The sequence below is a fragment of the Alosa sapidissima genome, chromosome 1 (genome assembly GCF_018492685.1).
Source record: "Alosa sapidissima isolate fAloSap1 chromosome 1, fAloSap1.pri, whole genome shotgun sequence".
NCBI classification, from domain to species: Eukaryota; Metazoa; Chordata; class Actinopteri; order Clupeiformes; family Clupeidae; genus Alosa; species Alosa sapidissima.
In genome coordinates, this window is record NC_055957.1 from 46623385 (window position 1) to 46650243 (window position 26859).

Sequence of the window (26859 nt, forward strand, 5' to 3'; positions counted from 1 at the left end):
AACCAGTGGTCCGCGGCCCACTTGTGGTCCGTGAGGACATTGCTGGTGGACCATGGATTCAGTAGTTGCAATGTGGAAATCAGTATTTTTCCCACGAACAATAACGGACCCAGCTCTCAACTTGGCCCGTTAAAATGTGAACATGAATGAAGGCCCTTTTGGACATGTCAGTTATTTGTACCACTGGTTAGATGTAAAACTGCATTTCGTTTTAGACTATTGGTATTTAATTTGTGCATTGACAATAAAGTTTAATATAATATGAACTAAAGATGACTAAAATAGTGCATATGTATAAGAAGAAACATTCACAAAAATCCATAGCATGACCTCTCTTCTTGATAGCTGTTGAAAACTGCATGGAAATGACAGGGATTGTTTTGTTTGTTAATAAATAAATAAATGTAAAACTGATACCTTCTGCTTTCCCCAAATAGCCTACCATGTAGCCTACAGGTGTACATGACCTTTCATCAGTCCAGTTGCAAGGGATGAACTGTGATGAACTGCCCTACTTGTGATTGATTAGAGATTTTAAAGGTTTTTTAACAACGCTACCATTTTTTTTGGCTAGTGCTACAAATCTATTCACCTTCGCAGCGCCAGTAGGCTACTTGCTGTGCACACACATACACATGCATGCCAAACAAGCATACACAAAAGTTTCAAGAGTGGGGGATGGAGTAGAAGATGGATACAAATTGATTAGTGTGATTTATGTTCGCAGAACAGATGTACAGGACTGAGCGGCGATCATATTTTGTACCGCTATGCGGTATATCTAGTTTAGGCTACTTTAAAGGTGTCTGTCCACACTGGTGCCTGGTGGTATGTCCTTGTCTGTCCTGTGGAGTTAAATGGAAAGTCTGTCTGAACCTTTTGGGAATTATGAAGAGGCACTCAAAGGCACTGAGTTCTGTAGGCTAGGCTACAAAACTATTTGGAGACTCCCATCATGGATTCGGAAATTCCTTCTGGGGAATTCCCATCATTGCATAAGGGTTTGTAAAGACTGCTGCTATAGCTCAATAAACTGTTCCTCCATACAATTTAGGCTAGTGACAAGGCCCCACATTTTTGAGATACCCCTACCGGAGAACTAAACCCAACAATGTTTTTCCTCATCTCTAAGGTCTCCCATATATGAAATGGATTCTTGGCTAAAAATATTTTACTGCTAAGATTGTTAAATTAACAGATGTTGTTATACACCCCAAAACCAAAAAAGGACTAAAATATAGCATGTCCGTATGGGAGTTAAGGCATATACTAGAAAAGACTGGATGTGAATATCTTGATGTATGGAATGAATAGAGACATGTAAACATACACCTAAAATAAGCGGACATGCAAAAAATGAATATCTATGCAGAATGTTTTCATTTACTTTATAGCTTTACCAGGGATTATCAGAAACACATATGATGGCTTGTTGGAAAGGTGTGGTTGTACTGAATCCAACAATACCAAATATGTACATATAGTATGACAAGTTAGGGTGTTCTGTCACTTAATGTATGAGGTGTCCAAAATGAAACACTGGCAAAATACAGTCTCAAGTCCAAATCACATTATCAGTGGTGAGAAGAATGTTGACAAATTCATTGTTACTGCAAGGTAAGTGCTGCTCTATATTTACATTTAATAATGATACATTTCATATGAAACACAGATCCAATTGAATCAGGTTAAAATTGGAATGGAAAATATTTACATTCACTTGAATTTTGTTTTGGTCAAGTCATTACTGAATAATGGAAAATAATATTGTTAGCTTTTGTCTATCCAGACCAGCAGTGGACATTAGAGCCTACACTGCTTACTTCACCCCTAAGTAGCTAAACAGTTAGTTGTAGAAACTACTTTCTCTAGCTAAGAAAGTACTTAGCCCTCTGACTCATGTTGCATGTATAATTCAACTTGATTTGCATTTCAATGAAAAATTTTCCTTTTCACTAGTCTCTTTAATTGTAGAGAATGTCTTACAGACATTGGATCCAAAGCTTGTGGGAAACTTTTTGAAAAGGGCAAGAAAAAAGATCCCTATGTATGTCCAAAACCCCACAGTAGAAGGCCTCCAACGCATACTTACCCTTGCTCAGCAGAGAGAGAGATGGTGATGTCCATAAAACTCTGGCTCTATATACAGATGATATTTCCTCCAAAATCAAAGTTTCATATCATGTATCATGTATAGCGAACTACTGCAGTAAGACAAAAATCAGTGAGCAGCAGCAAGTTGTAAACCAGAACCTCTGACAGCAATTTCAACTGGAACAGTTGCAAGTACCAGAGACTAGGTCCTTCGGGCAGCTTCTGAAAGGCTTGATGAAGATGTACATCTTCAAATTCTTTCATGCCCAGATCTCTTTGCATGATACCAAATAACATAAAATGCTTTGCACACTACATCTCTAAATGAAATATAGCAGAAGCCATAGAAAAGAATAAAAAAGCAGACCAATGTCTATGACAAAGCCTTTATTAAGCTCACTGAAGACATTGATAAAACAGTATTGTCCAAAGGTAGGAAAGTGAGGACTCTCAACTCTCAATTCTTTGACTGATAGCTATGAGAACATACTAAAGACCATTGCTGAGCATGAAGGTGTGTCAACACAAAAAATATAGATCAAGGACAGTGGTGTCTACATCCCAACTGTTCTCACTTGAGTTGCTGAACATGGAATTGTTGATGCAGCCATCGACAACTTTTACCAAAATGAAGACACCCTGGATGGGAAGTGTACAACTCATGCTCTGTTGTGTTCCGAAGAGGCCAAGTCTCCACAGCAGATAAATGCCTAGCACAGGTTCCCTCAGGTTCAGAGGTCCCTCACCACCTTAAACATGATTGATATGAATGGCTGGCATCACAAATTCCATGTTCAGCAACTACAGTGGGGCAATTCGGGATGTAGACACCACTTGATATCTGGTCTGCTGCAAAAGATGTGAGAAGTGCCTAACATCTGTATAGGAAACACAGTGTCCCATTGCACTGAGCTCATTGATGACTGTCTTATACCAAACTTATGATGTATCAAAATGGGAAGCCCCAGTGTGATTGGCGTATGGATGTGACAGCTCTGCGAGATCATGACAAATTGCGATAACACACAGATTCTCCTTCATCATCACATGTTTGGTAATTTCTGTGGGCATGTTAATCAACACAACAGTTCACAAAAGTCATACAGGATGTTGGGTACATACTTGCTGCATTGGAAACATAATAGACAGTCACTGCTGACATATTACTCACTGTTATGCTCTACCTGATCCATGCTTTTCCTCAATATGTCTGCAGCCCTGTGTAATATTTGGATTTCAGAAAGACTCTGACTTGTCTGTGGAAGTGTAGTCTCAGTCTACTGTTATTTCTGTGAGTTTAGCAGCTTCCCTCAGTGCACAATATGGTTATACTATCTGAGCAGATCAGATCTGACTGTCTTGGACGTGGAACAAATGCAAGCCTGTCTTTGTAATGTTGTATCAGCTTTTCCTTTAGTTTCCAGGATCTATATTTCTTGTGTTGAACTATAGACACACCTTCTTGCTCAGCAATGGTCTTTAGTATGTTGTCATAGCTATCAGTCAAAGAATTGAGTCCTCACTGTTATATCTTTGGACAATACTGTTTTATCAATGTCTTCAGTGAGCTTAATAAAGGCTTTGTTATAGACATCGGTCTGCTTTTTTATTCTTTTCTATGGCTGCTGTTATATTTTGTTTAGAGATTTAGTGTGCAAGGCACATTTTATGGTATTTGCAAAGCAAAGAGATCTGGGCATGAAAGAATTTGAATGTACATTCAGAAGCTGCCCGAAGGACCTCATCTCTGGTACTGGGGACAACCGTGGCCTACTGGTTAGGGGTTCGGACTAACCAAAGAGTTACCGGTTCGATCCCCGACCCAGAAAGGAAAAAAGTCGGGGGAAGTGGTTGAGCACTGCTCTTCAATGCCCACATCCACGGTGCCCTTGAGCAAGGCACCTAACCCCTCACTGCTCCCCGAGCGCCGCTGTAATAAGGCAGCTCACTGCTCCAGGTTAGTGTGTGCTTCACCTCATTGTGTTCACTGTTTTCTCTGTGTGTTCACTAATTCACGGATGGGATAAATGCAGAGACCAAATTCCTTGTATACGCAAGTATACTTGGCCTATAACTTACATTGCCCCTGTACCAGTCGAATTGGCTGTCAGAGGTTCTGATCTAGAGCTGGCCTTCCCACAAATGAAACACAACCCTACTCAGCCTTCTTGGTGTAGATGTGCTCTCACTCTCAACATTTGCAACTTGCTGCTGCTCACTGATTTTTGTCTTACTGCAGTAGTTCACTATAGATGATATGAAACTTTGATTTTGGAGGAAATATCATCTGTATATGGAGCCAGAGTTTTATGGACATCACCATCTCTCTCTCTGCTAAGCAAGGGTAAGTATCCGTTGGAGGCCTTCTACTGGACATAGGGATCTTTTTTCTTGCCCTTTTCAAAATGTTTCCCACAAATGATACAAAGCTTTGGATCCAATGCCTGTAAGACATTCTCCATAATTCAAAAGACTAGTGAAAAGGAAAAATGATATACATTTCAGAATTTTCATTGAAATGCAAATCAAGTTGAATTACACGTGCAACATTGGTCAGTGGGCTAAGTACTTTCTTAGCTAGGGAAAGTAGTTTCTACAACTAACTGTTTAGCTACTTAGGGGTAAAGTAAGCAGTGTAGGCTGTACTGTCCACTGCTGGTCTGGACAGACAAAAGCTAACAATATTATTTTCCATTATTCAGTAATGACTTGGCCAAAACAAAATTCAAGTGAATATAAATATTTTAATAAAGGTGTTCCATTCCAATGTTAACCTGATTCAATTGGGTCTGTGTTTCATATGAATTGTTTAATACTGGGACATATGAAATGTATCATTATTAAATGTCAATATAGAGCAGCACTTACCTTGCAGTAATGAGTGAATTCTTCTCACCACTGATAATGTGATTTGGACTTGAGACTGTATTTTGCCAGTGTTCCGTTTTCTTTCATTTTGGACACCTCATACATTGAGTGACAGAACACCCTGATTCGTCATACTATATTTACATATTTGGTATTGTTGGATTCAGAACAAGCCCACCTTTCCAACAAGCATATGTGTTTCTATCATAATCCCTGGTAAAGCAGCTACAAAGTAAATGAAAACATTCTGCATAGATATTCATTTTTTGCATGTCTGCTTATTTTAGGTGTATTTACATGTATTTACATGTCTCTATTTACATGTCTCTATTCATTCCATACATCAAGATATTCACATCCAGTCTTTTCTAGTAGGTAAAGCAACTTCCTCACTATAAACATGCCAAGTTTCAAAGCTCTCAGAGCTTGTGTGATTGATCCTCACTAATTTATATGCCTTAACTCCAATACGGACAGGCTATATTTTAGTCCTTTTTTGGTTTTGGGGTATATAACAATATCTGTTAATTTATCAATCTTAGCAGTAAAATATTTTTAGCCAAGAATCCATTTCATATATGGGAGATGAGGAAAAACATTGTTGGGTTTAGTTCTACCTCCGGTAGTGGTATCTCAAAAACTAAAGCCCTTTAGCCTAAATAACATCGCATTCAGTTTTCTCTAGTGGCCCAAACATATCAATAATAACAATGTAACCTCCTATCTTGTGTTTCCAAGAATAAATAATTACACGTCATGGTTCCTGCTGCTCTTGAACGTGCCATGAACAACAACCCCGGAAATGACAGCTACAAATATTATGATTTTCACTCGTGAAATTATTTGGTATTCTTTTCGTTCTGTGGAATTACAACATTGTCTCTGTTTCCAGGGTCAGGGTCATGTGGGTTTTCAAGGGAGTGACAGTGAGCTCGGGGCGAGACTACCATTCACAAATCGATATTCGTAGGGTAAGATTAACGTGGTTGTTACCGCGTGGGTCACGGGAATTTTGTTGTTAGTGACGTCCGTTGGGCAGAGCCGAGCCGAACTAGTCTTTGCTTAAATCATTCAGGCCCCACTTTGTTGACATTTCACACATGTGTTGGCTACCTACAGACCTTTGGCTAGGTAGCTGGTAACTTGCATTTATTTCTGACGCACTTAACTCTCTGTGGTGATACAGCTAACGTTAGCATAGCCTACCTGCAAGCGGTGCGCTTTATATTTATTGATGGGCAGCAGGACTCACATGTGAAATGTTGAGGACCGTACACACGAGAAAAGGGAAATGTAAGGTTAGCTGTTCAGCTAACTCGACCTGAGGAGAACGTCTACGTCTGGGACGGGGGATTTCTCGATCTTTGCTGGCAAAGCTGGCAACGTTAGAATCTAGTTTCGATTCCTGTTTTTAGTAATTGACAGTAAACGTGCGTTCCGGAGCTACCTAGCTAGCTCGTTAGCTACACCAGTTGGGCCCTTTCTATCCTTTTATTCGTGGCTATGGAGCATGCAGGCTGTGTTAACATTTGTAGTCTGACCAGTACACTACCCGTGATACCTTATCAGAAATTGACGGACTTGCACTACCTCAGTAAAGGTGGTTTTGGGACCGTATTTAGGGCTCAACACTGTGATTGGCGCACCACCGTTGCTATAAAGTGTCTGAAATTGGATTCTCCTGTTGGCGAAAGGTATGTTCAAGTATGACGGTGTGAACTCAAACAAATGTATAAAACTGTTACCAAAGTAAAATATCTCAATTATAGTGATGTCAAGATCTAACTGGCATTTTATGGTTTCTTATCGACTCTCAGTGCAGCTTGGCTAGTCTAGGTATCCCTTGGCATCGTTTATGTCGTGTGTGGCTTGAGTTAAACCGATATCACAGATTTACATCCAACCTATTCCCACGTGTTTTGTCAGTAAGCCTACTGGCTTTATCGCTTAACAACAGGCTAACTTAGATTGTTGTAACACCCCCTGTAAAACCTTCTTGACAGATGTGAGTTGTTGAGTTTTCTACTTTTTAGGAAGCTTCACCTAGCCTACATTTCCATTAAGATGAATTCACAGTCTAGATATTGGTCTTTGGGAATTGAGAGATGAAAACACTGACTAACTTGTTTTTCTGTTCACAGTTTTCTATTAGCAGCAATGATGTAGCTTGCCTGTTATACATATTGCTTGTAAGCCTGTTTGTAAAGAATTGCATTTCTTACAGGGAGAGAAACTGTCTGTTAAAAGAAGCTGAGGTTCTTCACAAGGCCAGGTTTAACTACATAATCCAGATTTTTGGTGTATGCAATGAGCCAGAGTTCTTCTGCATAGTCACAGAGTACATGAGCAACGGCTCCCTTGATGAACTGCTTCACGAGGTACGTGAGAAACAAGTTCTGCATTTCTGTAATGAGGCTTTAAATGTGTATCTTATGTGAAAAGCCATGGTCCATCTTACATTTTGATTATGCCACTCTGTCTCACCCATAACAGAAAGACATGTACCCAGTGTTGGCGTGGTCACTGAGACTGCGTGTTCTGTATGAGATAGCTCTTGGTGTGAATTTCCTCCATAACATGACCCCACCATTACTGCATCATGACCTGAAAACTCAGAATATCCTTCTGGATGGAGAATTTCATGTCAAGGTATACACTACTATGTCTGGGTTATAATTCTTTTCAGGCATGCTGTTGCATGTTGTCAAATGGTTTCAATTTAGGATTTAATTGTTTGTTTGTGTGTATGGGCTTAAGATGTTGTCTAAAACTGTTGATCAACCCTTTGGGAATGGAGTTTAGAACCTCTTAGTGGACTAGCCTCTCTTAAACCAGGAGTAGATGGACTAGTGTTATATTGATAGCAGCAGAGACACTTACCTTGAGTTGTTTGATTATCGTAGCCTTTCGTATCTCAAATTATGAACCCTCGTGTGGGCACTTAACAGTGGACAGGAACCTTCACTGTATTCAGAATCATGATTTTATTTTAAAAGGTAAATAAAATCATACAGTTTATCCATGGCTGAGTAATACTATAAATAGGTTTTAAAGATAAAAAATAACTGACCCACTAAGGTTTTATCTCCTGACTTTATATTACAAACATATCTATTTGTAGATGTTTACTTTACACACATCTATTGTGGGGACTTTAATTATTAATCCCACAATAAAGTTGAATGAAAGCCACAAAAGGACACAGCTGTTTTTGTGTTCCCATACCACTCTTCAGTCCTTTATCCATGAGAAACAGCATGGGATGTGTATATATAGCTGCTTAATGAGGTCAGTTTGGTGTAAACTGCTCGTCACAACTCCATTCAGGATACGGCTATGCAAAGAGTACTGTCAACAGCAATATGCATTTATCTGGCCAAGTCATGAGTCATTATACTGTTTGTATTTTAATAATGTGAGCTACAGTCATATTATACATTCATTTGGGTACTCTTTAATCAAATGTTTATGCATAGTTCATGTAGGTACTTTTCCCCCCCTGTACATTCATAGATTGCTGACTTTGGCCTGTCAAAATGGCGCCAGTTATCCATTAGTAAAGGCTCCAGCTCTAAGCCTACAGAGATGGGGGGCACGGTCATCTACATGCCCCCTGAGGAGTATGAGCCCTCAAAGACACGCCGTGCAGACGTCAAGCACGACATGTACAGGTGAGACATGCAGGCCGTGACCATGCGGTGGTCATAGCAGGGCTTTACCAAGTGCAGTGTACAAGAGTTCTATTCAAAATGTAAACAAGAAAGAAATAGTCCTTAAAGAGGCAGTCTGTTGTTGATGTTCGAATTCAGTTGCCAATCACATTGGGTACTAAAGCAACATGTTGATTGGCTGGAATTCTTTATTACTCGGTCTAAGCCACTGTGTTTCCTATTTATAGCGCCAAAACTGTGTACAAGCTCCAGAGTTTTTTTAATGGACACACCAGCCAGTGGACGATGAGGAGCAATTTACTCAATTTGACAAGAAGTATATCACAATAGAATCACAGACTTAGCCTTTTACGATAGGTTGATTCTTGGGTCATCCCAAAAAATAGGTGGCAATGCTCTACTTTTATCGTTTTGCTTGTGTGGTTGTTTGCTGAAATGGAATTAGTTTAAACTTGATTCATTTAAGCGATTTAATGTAGTTTCCGTAGCCTTAGACAAAGGTTAAATGTTTAGTTTTAATTTAATAGTGCCACACAGCACAACGCCAACACAAGAACACAGAGTTGTCCCTTTTGAGGGTAGTGAACGTTTATCTAATTTAAAGGCCCCTTAAATTCACTCTTTGTAAAAACTAACCATTTGTCTTATCTCAAAACAGAAAAGTTATCAACCCAATTAGATATGCACAGAAAATGACTAGAACATTGCTCCTTTTTGTTGAAAATGAAAACATCAGAACAATTTTTTGTTGATTTTCTATCGGTTGCTTTGTTCGGATACTGCTAAGACGGCATATTCCATAAACGTGAGACTCCACAGAGATTGCTCTGACATTTTCATCTCTATTAAAACTTAGTGCTATTTTCACTTGCTGAGTCTGACAGTGCATACTGCAAACATACACCTTTTATTGCAGTGTTGGTAATGGATTGGCCAATGTGGCACTCCAAGTGCCATGTACAGTACTGTAGGTGTCAAGGCACTGTAATCAGTTTATTGCCAAAATGTTTGGAATGTATATTCAGATGTGACGTAAAGTAGCCTAGAAATCTAGACGTACCCTACATTTGCTGCCCGGGCTAGTCTAGCAACTCTCCGTCGGCTTACGAGCTGGAAAAATTAAACTTCGATAGAACCAATCACATCGTGTATAGAGACGTTAGGCGGGCTTTACAGTACATAATGATTGATGGCAGAGTTGTAACGGTTTGGCTTCAATTCCCTGCTACTTGAAAATAAAGAAGATGGATGTTGCGGTTGGCGAACAGCGTGACACGAGTTAAGCTTTTTTTAAGTTGGCAAAAGTTTGAACTAGCCAACTAGCTCCGCTGGTGGGAAAACGCATGGGACTCCTAGCACTGTCCTATTGCGTGCAGAGGGAATTTGAAAGACAACCGATTATCCCGCCCCTCGGACTGAGCACTGCCAACGGTGAGTGCCCAGACCCTACATTTTAATGTGGGTCTGGCTCGTCAAGCTAGACATAAAGTGCAGTTAAATAAATCATTCTGATGACAACCCCAAATTTGGTTCAGACACAGCAACAGTTTTTGCCCAACATCTATTGCTGGTGCTAAAAGTAATAAATATCTGCCAGTGACTGATTTTGGTTTCTTGTTAGACAGAGGCTCAAGTACTTTAGAAAACAGACATCACAATGTGGATAAATGAGACAGCATCTTTTTAATTTTTTTGTCAGTCATCTTTGATTAAGTCTCCTGAATACATGAAATGGAAAGACAGTCATTTTAGATATTACTGTGTTGCTGAACAAAATGGAACAACACCCAGTAGATCGGGAGTTATGTTTGGGTAGAGATGACGTTCTCTGGTCATTGGGGCCAGTAGGATTACCTGGGCTTGAGCACAAATGGATGAAATCCTCCAGGCCAGTGTGATGCCCGCAAATTCAAATCTCCCCCTGACCTCTGAGATTTACACTTGCTTCTTGGGATTACACTAGCTTGATCACGCAAAACCTGGAATCTCTTTATGAAAAGCTTTGGAAATCATACTGAAAACATTCCACAGGCCCAGTGTCTTTCCCAATATCAGTCCTGAGATGGGGGTTGGGTTGGCATGGCCATTCAGAGTGTGGTGCTTCTCCCTGTGTGTGTCTGGTGTGGTGTTCATATGATGATGTCATTTGGACAGACTCTTTCCCGGCCCAGCCAAGAGATTGTGGTCTTCCTTGACCGTGCTCATTGATGTGTCAGAACCTGATTGGCTAGTCGAAAATGAGTCACATCTATGTATAACTGGTGTCTGTCCAAAAGCAAGTTTTTATTGAAAGTCTAACCCTGAAGTAGAGGAATGTGCATAAACACATTGGTTTCAGTACATTTAAGCACAACACTTATTTTTAAGCACATGCATGACCATACCTTGATGGTTGCTTCAATCAGCACTTTGTGAGCTGTACTTGTGGCAGAATCACCTTCTAACAGACATCGGTCAGAGCTCTGACTCCTGCTGGGGGGGTTGCCAGGGGGATTTCCGGTGTCTGATGTAACAGTGTAACCATTCACGTCTCCACCATTCTCTCTTCCTCTTTCAGTTATGCCATCATCATGTGGGAAGTGCTGGCTCGAAGGATACCTTATGAAGGTAATTCAGTGCTTTGGGCTTTTGTGTGGACTTTTTCAAACAGTTCTACAAATTGTGTTCCTTACTGTAAATAAAGTCATATTATGCATATTGTACTATTATAACAAGGGCCTGTTACACTCTTTATTGATGTGAGCACCATTGCAGTTTTGCTCGCATCAGTAAATCATGAGTTGTGTTTGATTCTTAGTCTAGTTAGAACACTTCTTTAACATTTTTCATTGGGGTGTTCGTAATGATGTCCTGGCAGTGTGGCCACTTTCTGACTTGTTTTCGTGCTCTGTGGCGTTTGGGTTAGAGGCGACCAACCCCATGCAGATTATGTTCAGCGTGCTGAGGGGCACTCGACCGGACACCAGCCTGGACATCCTTCCAGCGGACATCCCCAGCAGAGAGACCCTGCTCCACCTCATGACCAGCGGCTGGACCGCAAACCCAGACGAGCGGCCCTCCTTCATCAGTGAGTGCACGACACACACACGCACAGACACACACTCACACAGACACACACACAAACAAACAAACACACACACACACACACACACAGACACACTTGTTTAGTTGACTGTCACTGGCCTACGGTGGAATGACTTCCTCACACATGAATTTAGGGTTAATGTACTGAATGAGTGTGCTGTAGTGATTTCTGCTGGTTTGTTGTTCTCATATGGTACTCTAATGACACAAATCTTTCTCTTTTCAAAGACCTTGTTTTTGGATTTAATACTTTTACAGTACAGTTTTCACAATACAATTTTTAGTAAATGTCATAATAACAGACTTGACATCATCAAGCATCGCAGACGGTACCTTTTAAGTCTTTGTTGTCATTTTAAATGTGTCTATTCTGAGATACTTACAGTAGTATTTGACTTGAGAAAAAGATTTTTGAATTGCACAAAGGAATAATCCCATGGGAGATTTGACCCAAAAGTAGTCTTCTGCATGAAGAAAGTGTGTGTGTGTGTGTGTGTTCCAAAAAGAGTTCCATTCTATGTTGGATCATATCTATCCAAAACCCTCAACATGTTCCCGCTAATGTTTGACTCTGATATTTCCCTGTGTTATGATAAAGTGTGTGTGTGTTTCTGCAGGCTGTCTAATTGAGCTGGAGCCAATGCTCAGAGTGTTTGATGAGATTGATGTTCTGGAAGCGGTTCTAGAGGTGAAAAGGTCAAAGGTGAGTTTGGGTCAGAGTTTGGCTGTTCTGAACATGAGAACATAGCCACTCTACTGAAAGGCTTTGATTGCATTCCAATTGTGGTTTTGTGTCTGCTTAAATGAAAGCTACAAAATGGAAGACCTTATTGACAAAACTGAAAAAAGATGGGCAGACTTTTCCCAAGAGCACAGGAGAGAAAAGACAGCTAGTACACATGTAAGCATAAAGCATACTGCACAGTAGTTGGTTGTTTTCCTCTGATCTGAACTCCAACCTTTCCTTCATTCTTATGTATTGTATCAGTACTCCCTGTCCTTTCCTCCTGTGTCTTTTTAGTTAATAATCAGACAACCGGCTGTCATTACTGATTGGTCAAAAGGCTGCTTAGGAGACATGCCATTGAAATGTAGCACATTTGACAAATGTTATCAGGGGCTTCTGAAGCCATTGTGAAACTGGGCACTTTTAGTCTCAACCACATGCAGACTCATGGCAAGAATGTGTCAACCGCAACATTTCAGCTTTTAGAAAAGCAACCATGGTATGAGGAAGAACTGAAAATGTGTTCTTTTTCATCTTTCATTACTCATACTGAAAGTCTATTAGTTACTAAAAAGTGTAATACCTTTTGCCCAACTCACCCAGTGGAAATATTTCTGCTTCCTTCTCCCACTCCTCCTACACACACACACACAAACACACACACAAACACACACACACTGACATGCTGTAGCTCATGAGGAGAACAGGGTGCTGCCCCCCATCTGTGGCAGCATGTGAGAAGAGGACGGAGATGAACACTGCCTGGCCCGTAAGCTTACAACCTCCTTGTGCCCATCTCATAATGACTCGGCATTGATGCTGGTCCAGTCACTGAAGTGTAGTGGTCATTTTCAGTAGACTAAACATTGGCTGCTTGGCGTCCTTCCTGGAATTCTGCCCTTTTGTAATGTCAGATAATGTAATAACAAGACTGGTCTAAAAGCCACACAAAACAAAACATCAAAGGAACACTGCCATTACTTCTGAAATCCTAAATTTCAACCATTGAACTGAGAGCACAAACATGCAAACATATAATCAAATTAACATACATACATACATACATACATACATACATACATACATACATACATACAAATACACACACACACACACACACACACACACCACACAGACATATTACCAAACAAACAGACAGATAGATATATAACCAAACAAACAGACAGACATAGAGCCTCAGTCCATAATTATATCTGATAAATTTTAATTTCCCTCCCTAAACTGTGTCTGATTTGTGTGTGTGTGTGTGCGTGTGTGCCTGCATGCGTGCGTGTGTGTGTGCATGTGTGAGCAGGACAGCTCCACATCAGGATCTGGCTCCTACTCCTCCCAGGAGGCGGACATCTCCCAGCCAAACTTCCTCACCATCAGCAGTAGGCCCCCCTCCGGCGGCCCCAAAGGCAAGTCCCCAGCCCTACCCTGGCAGCACTGGCCCTGGGGCCACAGTGGCTCACTCTCGTGGCTCTGAGTCATCGTGCTAGTTGAATGGGAGCCAGCAGAGCTTAGTGTGGACAGATGCTGGGCTTCCATGCTTAGCCTGCATGTGTGTGGCTGTAAGAAGAAGTTGAAAATATCGAAATCTGGAGATGTGTTTCAACAAGGCCTGTCTCTCCTGCCATTTCCCATGGTATCCCTACATTAAGGGTCTAGTTGTGTGAAGCTGCATGGTTTTTCTATTTAATTTATTTCTCTATCATGTGTCTCTCTTGGCCATTGTCTTTATTCAGACATGTAGTATATTTGATTGAAGTGTTTAATCCACCAAATGACTGTTCTGAAATCTTCCAGGTCCTGGTTCCTCTGCATTCATTCCTCCCACCCTAGACCCTCCCAAGCCCCTCAAAGACCAGAACGACCTGAATGAAGCTCCCACGATTCCCCAGCCGCAGACGGTCAACTACAATAACATCCCCCCGAAGCCTGGCCAGGCGGGGAGCGACTGCGACATCGCCATCAGCGGACTCACCCTCCAGCCATACCCGCAAGGTAGGTCACATGACTCCTCGGAGACATGGCCGGCAAGAACCTGCAGGGCATCAGGGACCACGTGCTTGGGAAGGTCATAGTGTTGCTTATCTTATACATAGTTAGTATAGTGTAGTTAGTAATGTTTTTTGTATGTTTAAATTTTAGTACAGGCTTTCTTACCCAGAGTTGCCTTTAGTAGGAAGAGTGTCGTCTTTACGACCCTTCTGTGGATCCTGAGGACATTTGTTGTCATTTGGGAGAAACCAATTGGGAGGTCAAAGGTAGCTGTCTCTGAGTCAGTGTACAAATGGGGGCTGTGTGACTCATTAAATTCACTTCAGCTAGATTGCTAACTTGCTCTTTGGTGGTGTTTACATCAAGGACAATCTATGGTCACTTGGATATTTATGGCCTAAGTGTGGCTTGTATTCAATAAAGCTTTCAGGCGAGCCAGTTCTGATTCCTTTCAGTCAGGCCAGGTTACATGGTGGTGCCAATGTCAGGTTCAATTCAAAACTACATCAGGTGCGATGGCTCAGCTCAGCTTCAGAAGTGGAGGTAATTCTCTGAGAACATACAGTGGAGCTGGATGAAAGGCTGCCATTACAATGGAATGTTTACACCAAATCATTTTGAATTCAACTGTTCAGCGAAAACATGTTCACCACAAACGTTTGCCGAATTTGAACACACCTCAGTTCTACAACTCCAGTTCATGCCTGCATGCAGGGTATAGGATATGGTGTGGTAAAAAAAACAGTTTCAGATTGGTCCCTAAGCCCTGACCTTTCACCCTGACCCCTGCAGCACTCTGCCCCTCACCGGACTCACTGGGCCCAGCGGCGCGCTGGATTGCGGCGAAGCGCGAGGAGGTGGTGCGTCAGATGACAGAGGCGTGCCTGAACCAGAGCCTGGACGCGTTGCTGGCCCGCGAGCTGCTGATGCGCGAGGACTACGAGCTAGTGGTCAACAAGCCCACGCGAACCGCCAAGGTGCGGCAGCTGCTGGACACCTGCGACCGCCACAGCGAGGACTTCTGCCGTGTGGTGGTACAAAAGCTCCAGGGCAACAAGCAGCTGGGCCTGCAGCCCTACCCCCCCGAGCTCAGCCCTCCATCGTCACTGCCGTACCCCCATCCCCCCCTCCCCAGCGCCCCCCTGCTCTCCAGCTCCTCATCTTCCTCCTCGTCCTCCTGCAACGCCCGCAACTTCTGAGCTTCATTCAACGTGGAAGCGGCTGAGAAAGAGGGGGAGAGAGAACGTGAACAGGGCTGCTGTTGGATAAATGATCCAGCCATGGGTGTGGAGTCCGTTGTTTTTGGTATGTGTCTGTTCTGGTTGTATGTGTCAGCACTGTTGACTGAACTGAACTCTCTCTGTGGTTTACGTGTCCATTTCTCTGGCTTCTAAGATGGAGAGTTATTCCAGTTGCTTATTTTCACCTGATGGAAAAGCCATGTTATTTGTTTGAGGAATTATGTGATTAATTTGAAGTTCTAGAGGTGCCAACTGCAACCCTCTATAGATATATACACAAAATCCACAGATTCATTATTGGGTTGTTTGCCTTCCTATTTCTCAACGTATTTGTGCACAGGGAGTCTTGTTCAATCTCTATTATAAGTCTTTCTATTGACCCATCCACTTACCTGCAAACCAGCTAAAAAACATTGTTGTGGATGTTTTGTAGCCGCTGGACCAGGAAGTGTTTGGACGTGCACAAAAAAAAAAAAATCTGCAATTCTTCCTGGTGTTCAGTGTTGCTGATGACGCGAGACCTCAGTGGTGAAGTCATCCTTTGTCATTGTTGGTCTCTCATTGTTTCCCATCAAACCCCTCCCCTTCTTAAGTCTTTCTCTTGTGTGTTACTATTTGAGAAATTGCACGTCTGAAAAATGGACCAAACAGCATTCTGGACATTCTTTGTGCCATTCACTTTGAGTGAATAAGGGACATTTTAGCACTCATCAGTGTGTGTGATGCCAAGTCAAACAAAGACTAGTTATTTAGAAATGTGTCTGGAACCCAATAGTAGTTACATTCTGTGTGGGCTTAACAAGTCCTCTCTGGGCAGAATAGATTGTCTCAGTGGAGCCACTTGGGCAGGTATGGTGACACCGCTCACAGCCATAACTTTAGCCCTTGACGCAAACAATTGTCTTACATTGGAGCGTGGCGCAACCAGGTGTAAGAACCTCGTCCTGTCTGCAGCTGCTTTCACAAAGCAAAGCTTCATCTGAGCTGCTTTGCAATACATGCACCGTGGCAATAAATAAAACCTCAAAACCTATGGACCCGTGACGCATGTGAGACTGTCTGCTGGAAGGCGGCTGTGGCTCTAAGGCATTCTGTAGTAATATTCAATGTCAACATGCACATCACTGGAAACCAATTCTGTGGCTTCACTAAGACAGCCCCTCACACCTTTTCCCTGTAGTCTGTCTGTTTTTGGTCTGATAATATTCTCTGTTGTCCAGCTATTGCATTGCTTTTTAAATCAGCTTATGTTCTCTTGACCTTTTCCCCAAAGGCCAGCGCAGCAGTTGAAAATCAACAACACAGCAGAATGTGTACAGCCCACGTAGTCAGACTACAAGTGCATGAGCCAATCGCGCTTTGTTTATAGTTTCCTCATAGGAGGCTCCTCGTCTGTTGCCTTGTTTTTGCTTCCTTTCCCAGATCTGGTTTCACTTCCTCTGCCAATGACTGTGCTGCATGCCTAGGCGTAGAACTTGCTCCTCCTGGTTGTTTAAAGGCCTTAAATGTCATGATCTGTCCAATCGCTGGTCAGGGTTTCTCAAAACCCATGAGTGAGGTTCATATTTGGTGCAGAGCTCCTATCAGCGCAGAGGTCATGGGCAGTTTGACTGTAAAGATGTAGTAACTCTAAGTAACTCTATTTCAACTAAGTAACTCTATTTCAACATGTCACAGATGTCATCTTTTGTAATGGTTGAAACTGAATTGTAGGCTACACCTAACACAGCTCCTCGCCACTAGCTAATAATCATTAGGATTATTCATGACTGGATGAATTCATAGAAAAGCAAGTGGAGACAAAATAGAGGATCATGATCTCAAACTTTCTGGACCTCCTAGGGAAGAATTGAGGACCAGTAGTCTACAGGCATTAGCTACTGCGTGTTTTCTTGTGTGTGTTTTTATGGACAGAATACTTTTTTGAGAGCAGAATGTTACTCTAACTTACCATGAGGATGAGTTTTTATGTTTTTTAATGTTATTATTTATTCACTTAAATGTCAATATATTATGTGCCACTGATGTGATGCCATGTAGCTTAGTTGCCATAGCACACATCTGTTGCTGTTTTACTGCCTTTGTATGATCTGATGGGTTCAGCATTTGCACTGAAAAGGTACATACTCCATATTTTCACAGCATCTGTATCTAGAATATAATCTTATTAAAAGCACATTGGGGAAGATCAGTACAGTGTCAGGTTACAGACCTGTTTTTTTTTTTTTTTTGGTATAAAAAAAATCTTAACAAATGTCATCCATGTAAGTAGATCAGTAGGTTAAGCAGAAGCATCAGGTTTATCTTTCAAAACAACTTTTTTTTTGAAGCCAGTAAGATAGATTATTATTCGGCTGTTGAAATCTGTTGCCTTATTTGTGAGACATTCTGTATTTTCACAGATGAAAAAATGCACATGACATGACTATACAATCTACATGAGAATAATGCTTAAGTAGCAACGGTAGCAGAAATAGAGGCTGTCTGTACTGTTCATGCAGGTGATGAAGACATACTTTCTATCAAGATGAGCTTTGCCACGTCATTAAAATGGGTATTGTTTCAGCTGTTGGTGTGCATCTGGTTTTTTCTGCTCACTATTCTTGTCAAGTCTATTCTGCCACAGGCTTTGCACTCAAGAAGTTAGTTCTAAGGATTTCAGGATTTCCCTCACATTTTACAGTTATTCATTCATTTAGTTGACAGGTTTCCTCCTTGTACAGCTCAATATAGAAGTGAAACTGGATGCTGAGTAGCTGAGCATTAATCCTCTGAGAACAACAGTTCAGTCACAGATTTATGGTTGCACTGTACATGAGATGTATGAGGTCATCTTATCAACCACATTTTAGTTTGTAATCATGCCGAAACTTGCGGTTGTATGACAATGTAGAAATTAACCTCATTCTTTTACACACTTCTTCCCAAAAGTGAAGGGTTTGGACATATATTGTTTGATATTGATGTTGTTATTTGTAAATGACCTCCAGGATGGTTAAACGATCATGTCACACATCATATTCCTGAGAAATGCCTGTGTACTTACTAGAAGCAGGGCACTGAGTACACAGAGTCCTTCCTCATGGCTGTTTTGGTTTTGTGCTGCCCTGGCTTCACTATGAAGGACCAACGGGTGGGGGAAGGTTTGGCGAGTCACCCTCGAGTGGCACCCTCTAGAAATAGACAAGGGGGCAACACGAGAGGCCGACGGCAAAGCACAAACATCCCAGAGAGAGGCAGGAGCCAGGATTGCGAAACCCAGCCAGTCTGGGGTTAACCTCTGTCTCTCTCAGCAGAGGAACAGTCTGAACGGATATTGCTGATAAATCCATCCACGTTTGGTCTGCTTGGATGTTACTCTCATACAGGGATATTACATCACTCGCTTTCTCAACTCTTCTGTGACACAAAGGTATGTCATTTTGCCATCAATTTGGACAATGGCCTGTTTCTGTGCTTTGTTGACCTTCTGTTTATGCCTTAAGTGTACTTGAAGAGTGTTAATCTGTAAATGGTTATACAACTGTATAAATTAATTGTAATTAAATACACTGATCATTTCAAAGCAGGGTGTTCACTCTAAAAAATAACAACACATTGGCCGGACATTCAATTGTCTTTTTCATCAGAAACATATCTGTAGTTTTTGCCTGTGCTAGTCACCCTGGAATGACGTCAGTGTGGCCGTAACAATAGTGTGCCACAGAGAGTGCATGCCAAAGAGGATGGCATGCGGTGCCAAAATAGCCCCTTTGAAAAGGCAGCCTTGTCCAGCAGTCACACGCATGCACTCCGCCACTTCTCAGATCCAGGAGACCTCCAACATGAAGCAGAAGCTGCTGGCTATGACCGAAACGTTGTGCCCACGCTCTCGGGCCGACTCCGAACCGGATCTGAAGGCCCAGGCTGGTGCCGGCGAGGATGAGAAGATGCGAATGAGGCGTGAGATCTCGTTGGGTAACGGTATCTGCCTGATTGTGGGGAACATGATTGGCTCCGGGATCTTTGTGTCACCAAAGGGCGTCCTGATGCACAGCGGCTCCTATGGGCTGTCGCTGGTCATCTGGGCACTGGGCGGCATGTTTTCGGTGTTCGGCGCGCTGTGCTACGCCGAGCTGGGTACCACCATCACCAAGTCCGGCGCTAGCTACGCCTACATTCTGGAGGCCTTTGGTGGCTTCCCGGCCTTCATCCGCCTCTGGACCTCCATCCTGCTGGTGGAGCCGGCCAGCCAAGCCATCATCTCACTGACGTTCGCCAACTACCTGGTGGAGGCGCTATATCCCACCTGCCACCCACCGTACGACGCAGTCCGGCTCATCGCTGCAGCATGTCTGTGTGAGTACTTCAGAGTGCCAGCTGACTGATTACATACAAACCACTCGTTATCTTTTTAAATAATATGTCATATGCAACCAATGCTTTCAGAATTGAGTTGTACTTCTTAAAGAACCGATAGAAACAATGTACATCAAAAACAAGTGAGAACAATTTTTGTGCACTGGATTGCCAATTGCACTGGAAATGGCAAATGTTTTAAGATTAGACAAGCTGCGGTTCTCTTCTTCTCTCATCTCTTCATCTCACTGTGGGCCAAGTACAAAGTCCATCATCAAGTAAAGTTCTCATGCTTGATCTATAGCTATTGCGTTGCATGTAGGAGCATTGAATGTTTGTGATTAAGGTCTAGGTTTGTGATTAAGGTCCCCATAGTGTTAAAGTAGCAAACTGATTTTGCCTAGTTATTTAATTAGCTTTACTTCAACTTAAGACTACACTTTGCCCATCATTCAAGTTAAGGGCCCCTGAGAGTGTATGACCCGCCTCCACCCTTGCATAACCAGTGTCATGACATGCTGTGATTCATCTGGGATGTCAGTAGTGCAGCTTAAGAAATGTTTTCTGCAAACTCATTCCCTTACTGCTGATTCAGCATTACACTGATACAGCATAATTCAGCATTTCTTCTGTGAGAGGAAGTATGTGGGTGAAGTTGCTGAGAGGTCAACTCTCAATTCAATTAGGGCAATTCTAAGGGCCCAGCACACTGACAGTGGGCCTTAATAGTCGGGGGGTGGGGGGGTTGGGGTGCTAGTGCCGGTGCACTGGTTGGTCACTGGAATGGTATTTAGGTGAAAGTGTAAGAATATATTAGGTCACTCCTACTCACCAATCTGGATTTGACTCCCGTTTTGATTAGTTGTGTAGTTGTTCACTTTGTGAAATAAGAATAAATGATAGCTGAGATGATATTGTAAAGATACTCTTGCTTCTACACTCGACCCCCCCCCCCCTCTTTCTCTCTCTCTCTGTCTCTCGGTCTGTCTATCTCCCTCCCACCACTTTCTCTCTGTCTGCCTGCCTCTCTGTATCCCTCTTGAGCATGTACACATGCACGTAGCCAGTAAGCCAGAGAGTGAGAAGGGAGGGCTAGTGCTAAGAAACATGACTACTTCCTCAATCGTTCTGTGGGCTTTACTAATCCTCCATAAAGAGGGTACACCTGAAGGCACATTCTGCTGTTTATCCAGATAGCTGCCATTGGCAACCCTCCTTTTCCAGCCTGTTTGTACAGTCAATCAGAATCAGCTGTTGTACCAGTGGTAGGCCTACAGTGCAGATGCCAAATCCCAGTCTATAATAGTCCCAATTCTTGCTCATGAAAGCATGGCTGTGATTCAACATTAAAGTAACAGTAGACGGCTGCTGCTTTAAGAGAGCGAATTTAAAGATCAGTTAAGTTTTTAATGTGACATAACTGACTGCATCACCACATACATCACCTCTTTAGATTAATTGAACAACTTGTGAAAGTGTAAAGTGTGCGCAGATACTCCACCCAGAGCACTCATAGCAACTTGCTAATGCTGCTTTCTGACATAATTTGTCCCTGAGAAGTGGTCTATTTTTCGTTCCTCCCCCCTCATTCCTGCATGTCAGATATTAACTGTACAGTCAGGCCACATTACTTATGGATTTAAAAGGTGAGACATAAAAGACTATTCCTAGGGTGACTTGACATTGATTTCTTTTCAGTAGCATGCTACATTTCCTGTCCTAGCGTTTAGAACTTCAAAATGTGCACTAACAACCTAGTGTTTGTGATTTATGAAGTTTCATGACTTTTGTCGGCATGCTTTCCCTCAGGTATGCTGATCTTCGTCAACTGTGCGTATGTGAAGTGGGGAACGCTGGTCCAGGATCTCTTCACCTACGCAAAGTTAGCCTCGCTAATGCTCATCATCACTATTGGCATCATTAAGATCGTGACAGGTGAGGCAGGTCGGGGGTGGGTGTGGGTGGGGAGTGTCCCGAGATGTCCTTGGTGATGTGCAAACGTGTGACTACAGTACAGTCATTGACTCTGACATTTGAACAGGAAGTAACTTTCACAGAGGAAGTCTGAAATTAGGACAAAAGCTTTTATTTCTGCTTATTATATAGGATTTTTAAGTAATGTTTTCGGTGACCCTCATGATGAGCACTACAGGGGCTTTCCCTCACTCTGTGTCCCTCCCCAGTCTTGCAACAGGTCTTTGTCACTTCTTTCGGTTCATCTTTGAATTGAATCTTTGAATTTGAATCTCAGCTTCTGTACCCTGTTAATGATTTAATCACATAGAGATTCCTCTTTCCTCTTCATTTCCTCTTTTTGCTTTCGCCATGAAATACTGCACGTAACACAGAGTACTGGTTTCTTAACAGGAGAAACCCGGAACTTTGACAATCCATTTGAAGGTTCCTCTGTGAATCCTGGCAGCATCTCTCTTGCCCTTTATTCTGCGCTGTTCTCCTACTCTGGGTGGGACACCCTGAATTTTGTCACGGAGGAGATCAAGAACCCAGAGAGGTAGTCCACACAAACTATACATCCCCCACCCTAACAGCAGTCACATGCATCAGGAACAGTGTTCCTGGTTAGGTGTTGTCTTGGTTAGAAGCACTGGTGTTTTTAATGTCAAGCACAATTTGAAAAGTTATGTTGGCTTGGTCTATGGCCAAAGTTAATCCGAATAATGTCAAAATACTGTAGAAACACATTACTTAATGACACAAAGCATGACGTAGCAAAGATGCTCATCGAGTTGGTCCCCTGCAATTGATACATGTTGTGCTCACAGGAATCTGCCCCTGGCCATAGCCATCTCTATGCCCATTGTGACAATAATCTACCTGCTGACCAATGTGGCCTACTATGTGGTGCTAGACATCCCCTCTCTGCTGGCCAGTGATGCGGTTGCTGTGGTGAGTCTCCAGAAACACGCGTATATCTCTTACACAGTAACAAAGAACACATTCTGATTTGAATGCCATAGCAAATGACCAGTGATGACATAGACTTGCAATATATCTGGCTTGTATCATCATCATACAGGGAGTGATTAACAAAATGGCTGAAAATAGATCACCAAGCCCTTCATCAATATAAGCTAAATGCAAATGGATGTTGCTGTTTACAGACTTTTGGGAATCAAGTCCTGGGCCCTTTCAGCTGGATCATTCCCATCTCTGTAGCAATGTCCTGCTACGGCGGCCTCAATGCCTCTATCATAGCGGCCTCCAGGTAACATGCTTCTCACCACTGACTCATTCTCTGTTCCAATCATTAGTCATTAGATGCTGCACATTTCCAGGCACATGATTTTACCACATGACTATTCAGGCTTCCTATTCTGATGAGCGTGTTTCCTGGGTGACTGTTTCCTCATACTGCACATGTCCCATCTGGCAGGTTGTTTTTCGTGGGGGCGAGAGAGGGACACCTTCCCAACAGTCTGAGCCTAATCCATGCAAACCGTTACACACCTGTCCCTGCTCTGCTGTTCAATGTAAGATGGCTATTCTGGCAGTTTTCTATGCCTTTTACTTTTTTTTCAGGTTTCTAGGCCAAGTATACTTGCGTACACAAGGAATTTGGTCTCTGCATTTAGTGAGCACACAGTGAGGTGAAGCACACACTAACCCGGAGCAGTGAGCTGCCTTACTACAGCGGCGCTCGGGGAGCAGTGAGGGGTTAGGTGCCTTGCTCAAGGGCACCGTGGATGTGGGCATGGGAGAGCAGTGAGGGGTTAGGTGCCTTGCTCAAGGGCACCGTGGATGTGGGCATGGGAGAGCAGTGAGGGGTTAGGTGCCTTGCTCAAGGGCACCGTGGATGTGGGCATGGGAGAGCAGTGAGGGGTTAGGTGCCTTGCTCAAGGGCACTTCAGCCGTTCCTACTGGTCGGGGTTACAAGCCTGAAGCCCTAGCCAGTAGGCCACGACTGCGCCTACTTGTGGATAGTCAGTCAGAAACATCTATATAACAGGCAGAAATAAACATGCTGTATGAGCTAGATTATTTAATGCATGATCACATTTGGTTAGACACATTTGAAGCTGATACACAGGACACAATTGCGATTCTACTGTAAATAAGAACTACTGCATCATGGCAAAAACAACAAGACGCCATCTGGGGTCCATTAGCTTCCTGTGTAGGGAAGCAGTGATGTGGACACTGTTGGCCCACAGCTACACTTGTTCTGTGGCGTTAACATCTGTGCGTTGTATGGTGTTGCAGGGGGTGATGGGACTGATCTTCCTGTGCGTGGAGGACGTGTTCCAGCTGATCAACTACTTCAGCTTCAGCTACTGGCTCTTTGTGGGTCTGTCTGTAGTGGGGCTCATATACCTGCGCATCACACAACCCGACAGACACCGGCCAGTGAAGGTGAGAGAGATGTGAGAGAGGATCGTGTCATGGGGAGTTGATTCTCACTCCCACAGTGATGGTGACAGTTATGAGAGATTTTCTCCTCTGAAATTTAGATCGCTGGTGATGCATGTGTTTGTGTCTGTATATGTGTGTTATTCATGTATGTTATGTTTATCATGTTGAGATTTAACCAAATAAAATGTTTTGGAGGCTTTATTGATTCAGACAGAGGAAAAGACATTTAAGCACACAGCCAACACTGAAATAACGTGCATGACTCATGCCACAACACCACCTAGTGTTTACAATGTCAGTGACAAACACAGAAGCTGTTGTGAATGTTAACCCCTGTGGTCAGGGCTGACAGGTGATGGATGACCTGCCTGCTATGGCATGAGTCCTATGTCCTTACCAGCTCCTGTGCTCTGTCTGTCTGTCTGCCCTCACAGCTCACTCTGCTGTTCCCCTACATCTACTGTGTATGCAGTCTTTTTCTGGTCATCGTCCCTCTCTACGGGGACACCATCAACTCCCTCATAGGCATAGGCATTGCCTTGTCTGGCGTGCCTGTTTACTACCTGTGCATTTACTTGCCTGAAGAGAGGCGACCCAAATTCCTTGGCCGCTTGAATGGTAAGGAGCTAATGTTAGGCTACTGATCGGATCATTTCAGTGCAGGAGTAGCTCAGTGTAGGGTTGCTAGTAGAGTTACATTTAGTTTAATGAACATACGGTATACTGGCACTGAAACAGACCCATGAGCAAAAACATGTAATATGAGAGGAGAGGAGAGGAGAGGAGGAGGAAGAGAGAGATATGGAGGCAGAAGAAGAAGAAAGTGGGGGTTTTGATAATGTTGTTTGTCATGTTAGAATGACTGGTGGCTGGGGCCACAATATTAGTATTGTTCCCATGGAGATACACACGGAGTCACCATGGTGATGTGTTGGAATCCAGCACTAAAAAGCTGAATAATTGGAGTCAGAGTAGGGGCATGTCTGACGTATAGTGCAAGGGTCTCATCAGAAGGCTCACTCCATTCATTCTGAATCTCACGTCGGTAATTTGACTTATATATGACAGCCTCAAGTCAGGGTAGCCTTCAATGGTTGATTAAGTTAGTAGAAAAGGGCTACATGATAGATAGGACCATATGCAGGCCCTTGCATCACACAGTATTATTACACTCTGTTCCAGGGCGTCTAGTCAGGAACGTGGAGTGTAGGATCTCTGATGTATTACGTTTAACCACTGGCTTATTTACTTTCATGCTGACTACATTGGCTTTCATTCTGACCCATGGTCTAACCACCCAACCTTGTCCTTCTTCTCACTCCCTCTCTCTTCCACCCATCCCCTCATTCCCTCCATCTGTCTTTCTCTTGCACTCTGGTGCTTGTGGTCTTTTTTCTTCTGGTTTTCCGTGCGGCCAGCGGCCGTCACCAAATACGCTCAGATCCTGTGCTACTGCTGTCTTGCGGAGTTGGACATGGAGCCTGAGAGAGAGCCAAGTGGGAAGAGTCAGTGAGTCCCACTGAAGGACCCCACCGCCCACCCCCTCACCCCCCGTCTACTGAGAGCCCATGCCTGGAGCATGCCCTGCATGTCCTGACCTTCCCCAAATGGAAAGCACCGGTCAGGCAGGCCAGAGAACGCTGTGGATGTGTACAGAAGTGTTACAGATGGTGACTGACATACAGATGATAATAGCGTTACAGGCAGTGACTGACACACGGATTATAACGTGTTGATCATATCGCTAGTTGCTTCATTTGACCTCATTGATGTGATGAAAATGGATGCACCAAGAACTAGTACCAACATGTAAATGAATTATTTACATAAATCTCCACCTGCAAAGTTTACATTTGTTATTGTTTTAAGTAACTACATGTCAAAACTTTTCAGCAGAACATGCTGATTTAAAGTCTCTGAATGGTTAAAATTTGATGTATGCAGTTTTATTTTATTTTAAACAGTAGCTGAAGATAGTTTTGTAGTGTAAATAGATAGGTTTGTTGTCACTGTGTCAATGATTCAGATTAGACTTAATTCAATATACCCAAACGAATGTTTCTCACAAGAAATGAGTAGCATATACATACCACCTCTTCAGAGTATATGACAGCATCTAAAAGTATGCACAAATGCCAAACGCTTCCTCTGTACATGAAAAAACTGTCCCAGAGTAAACTTCAAGGAGTGAACTTGTCTCCCATTCAGACCCAGTTTCACAACGCCACCATTACCTTACAGGGAATGTTGCCAGTTGCACCTTTGAATGGTTTTACTTTTGTACAAGGTGTTTTTTTACTGTTGCACTTGATTAAGTGATCAGTTAATGAATGTTTTTTATCTTTATGGATGGATCATTTGTGGTAATTCATGTGATAAATAAAGAATGTACACATTGTACGGCAGTCCTCTCCCCAAATGAGGATTTGCATGATCTTATTGTTAAATATTTATTTTAAAT

General features: G+C 42.7%; 2 protein-coding genes across 2 annotated transcripts; both read left to right on the forward strand.

Annotated features, from left to right (window-relative positions):
* Window positions 1–5748: 5748 nt before the first annotated feature.
* Window positions 5749–18254, forward strand: ripk2 (receptor-interacting serine-threonine kinase 2). The gene is made up of 11 exons (XM_042090460.1): window positions 5749–6656; window positions 7187–7340; window positions 7456–7611; window positions 8476–8633; window positions 11191–11240; window positions 11539–11700; window positions 12335–12420; window positions 13136–13213; window positions 13760–13865; window positions 14254–14451; window positions 15241–18254. Exons 1-11 carry the CDS (start codon window positions 6466–6468, stop codon window positions 15645–15647), a joined length of 1746 nt encoding a protein of 581 aa, XP_041946394.1. The 5' UTR covers window positions 5749–6465; the 3' UTR covers window positions 15648–18254.
* Window positions 18255–18823: 569 nt separating this feature from the next.
* On the forward strand, window positions 18824–26832 carry LOC121707832 (Y+L amino acid transporter 2). Its single transcript, XM_042090680.1, has 10 exons — window positions 18824–19101; window positions 19496–20027; window positions 21837–21962; window positions 22395–22539; window positions 22811–22934; window positions 23150–23253; window positions 23422–23518; window positions 24249–24398; window positions 24833–25016; window positions 25817–26832. The coding sequence occupies exons 2-10, from the start codon at window positions 19514–19516 to the stop codon at window positions 25909–25911; spliced, it is 1539 nt and encodes a 512-aa protein (XP_041946614.1). The 5' UTR covers window positions 18824–19101; window positions 19496–19513; the 3' UTR covers window positions 25912–26832.
* The last annotated feature ends 27 nt before the right edge of the window (window positions 26833–26859 follow it).

Bases quoted from the DNA above. Each gene is read 5' to 3' on its own strand.
- ripk2 (XM_042090460.1), top strand. From the start codon at position 6,466: ATGGAGCATGCAGGCTGTGTTAACATTTGTAGTCTGACCAGTACACTA. The intron at 8,634-11,190 runs GTGAGACATGCA...TTCCTCTTTCAG, and splicing joins GTCAAGCACGACATGTACAG to TTATGCCATCATCATGTGGG. The intron at 11,701-12,334 runs GTGAGTGCACGA...GTGTTTCTGCAG, and splicing joins CGAGCGGCCCTCCTTCATCA to GCTGTCTAATTGAGCTGGAG.
- LOC121707832 (XM_042090680.1), top strand. From the start codon at position 19,514: ATGAAGCAGAAGCTGCTGGCTATGACCGAAACGTTGTGCCCACGCTCT. The intron at 22,935-23,149 runs GTGAGTCTCCAG...TGCTGTTTACAG, and splicing joins CCAGTGATGCGGTTGCTGTG to ACTTTTGGGAATCAAGTCCT. The intron at 23,519-24,248 runs GTAAGATGGCTA...ATGGTGTTGCAG, and splicing joins TCCCTGCTCTGCTGTTCAAT to GGGGTGATGGGACTGATCTT.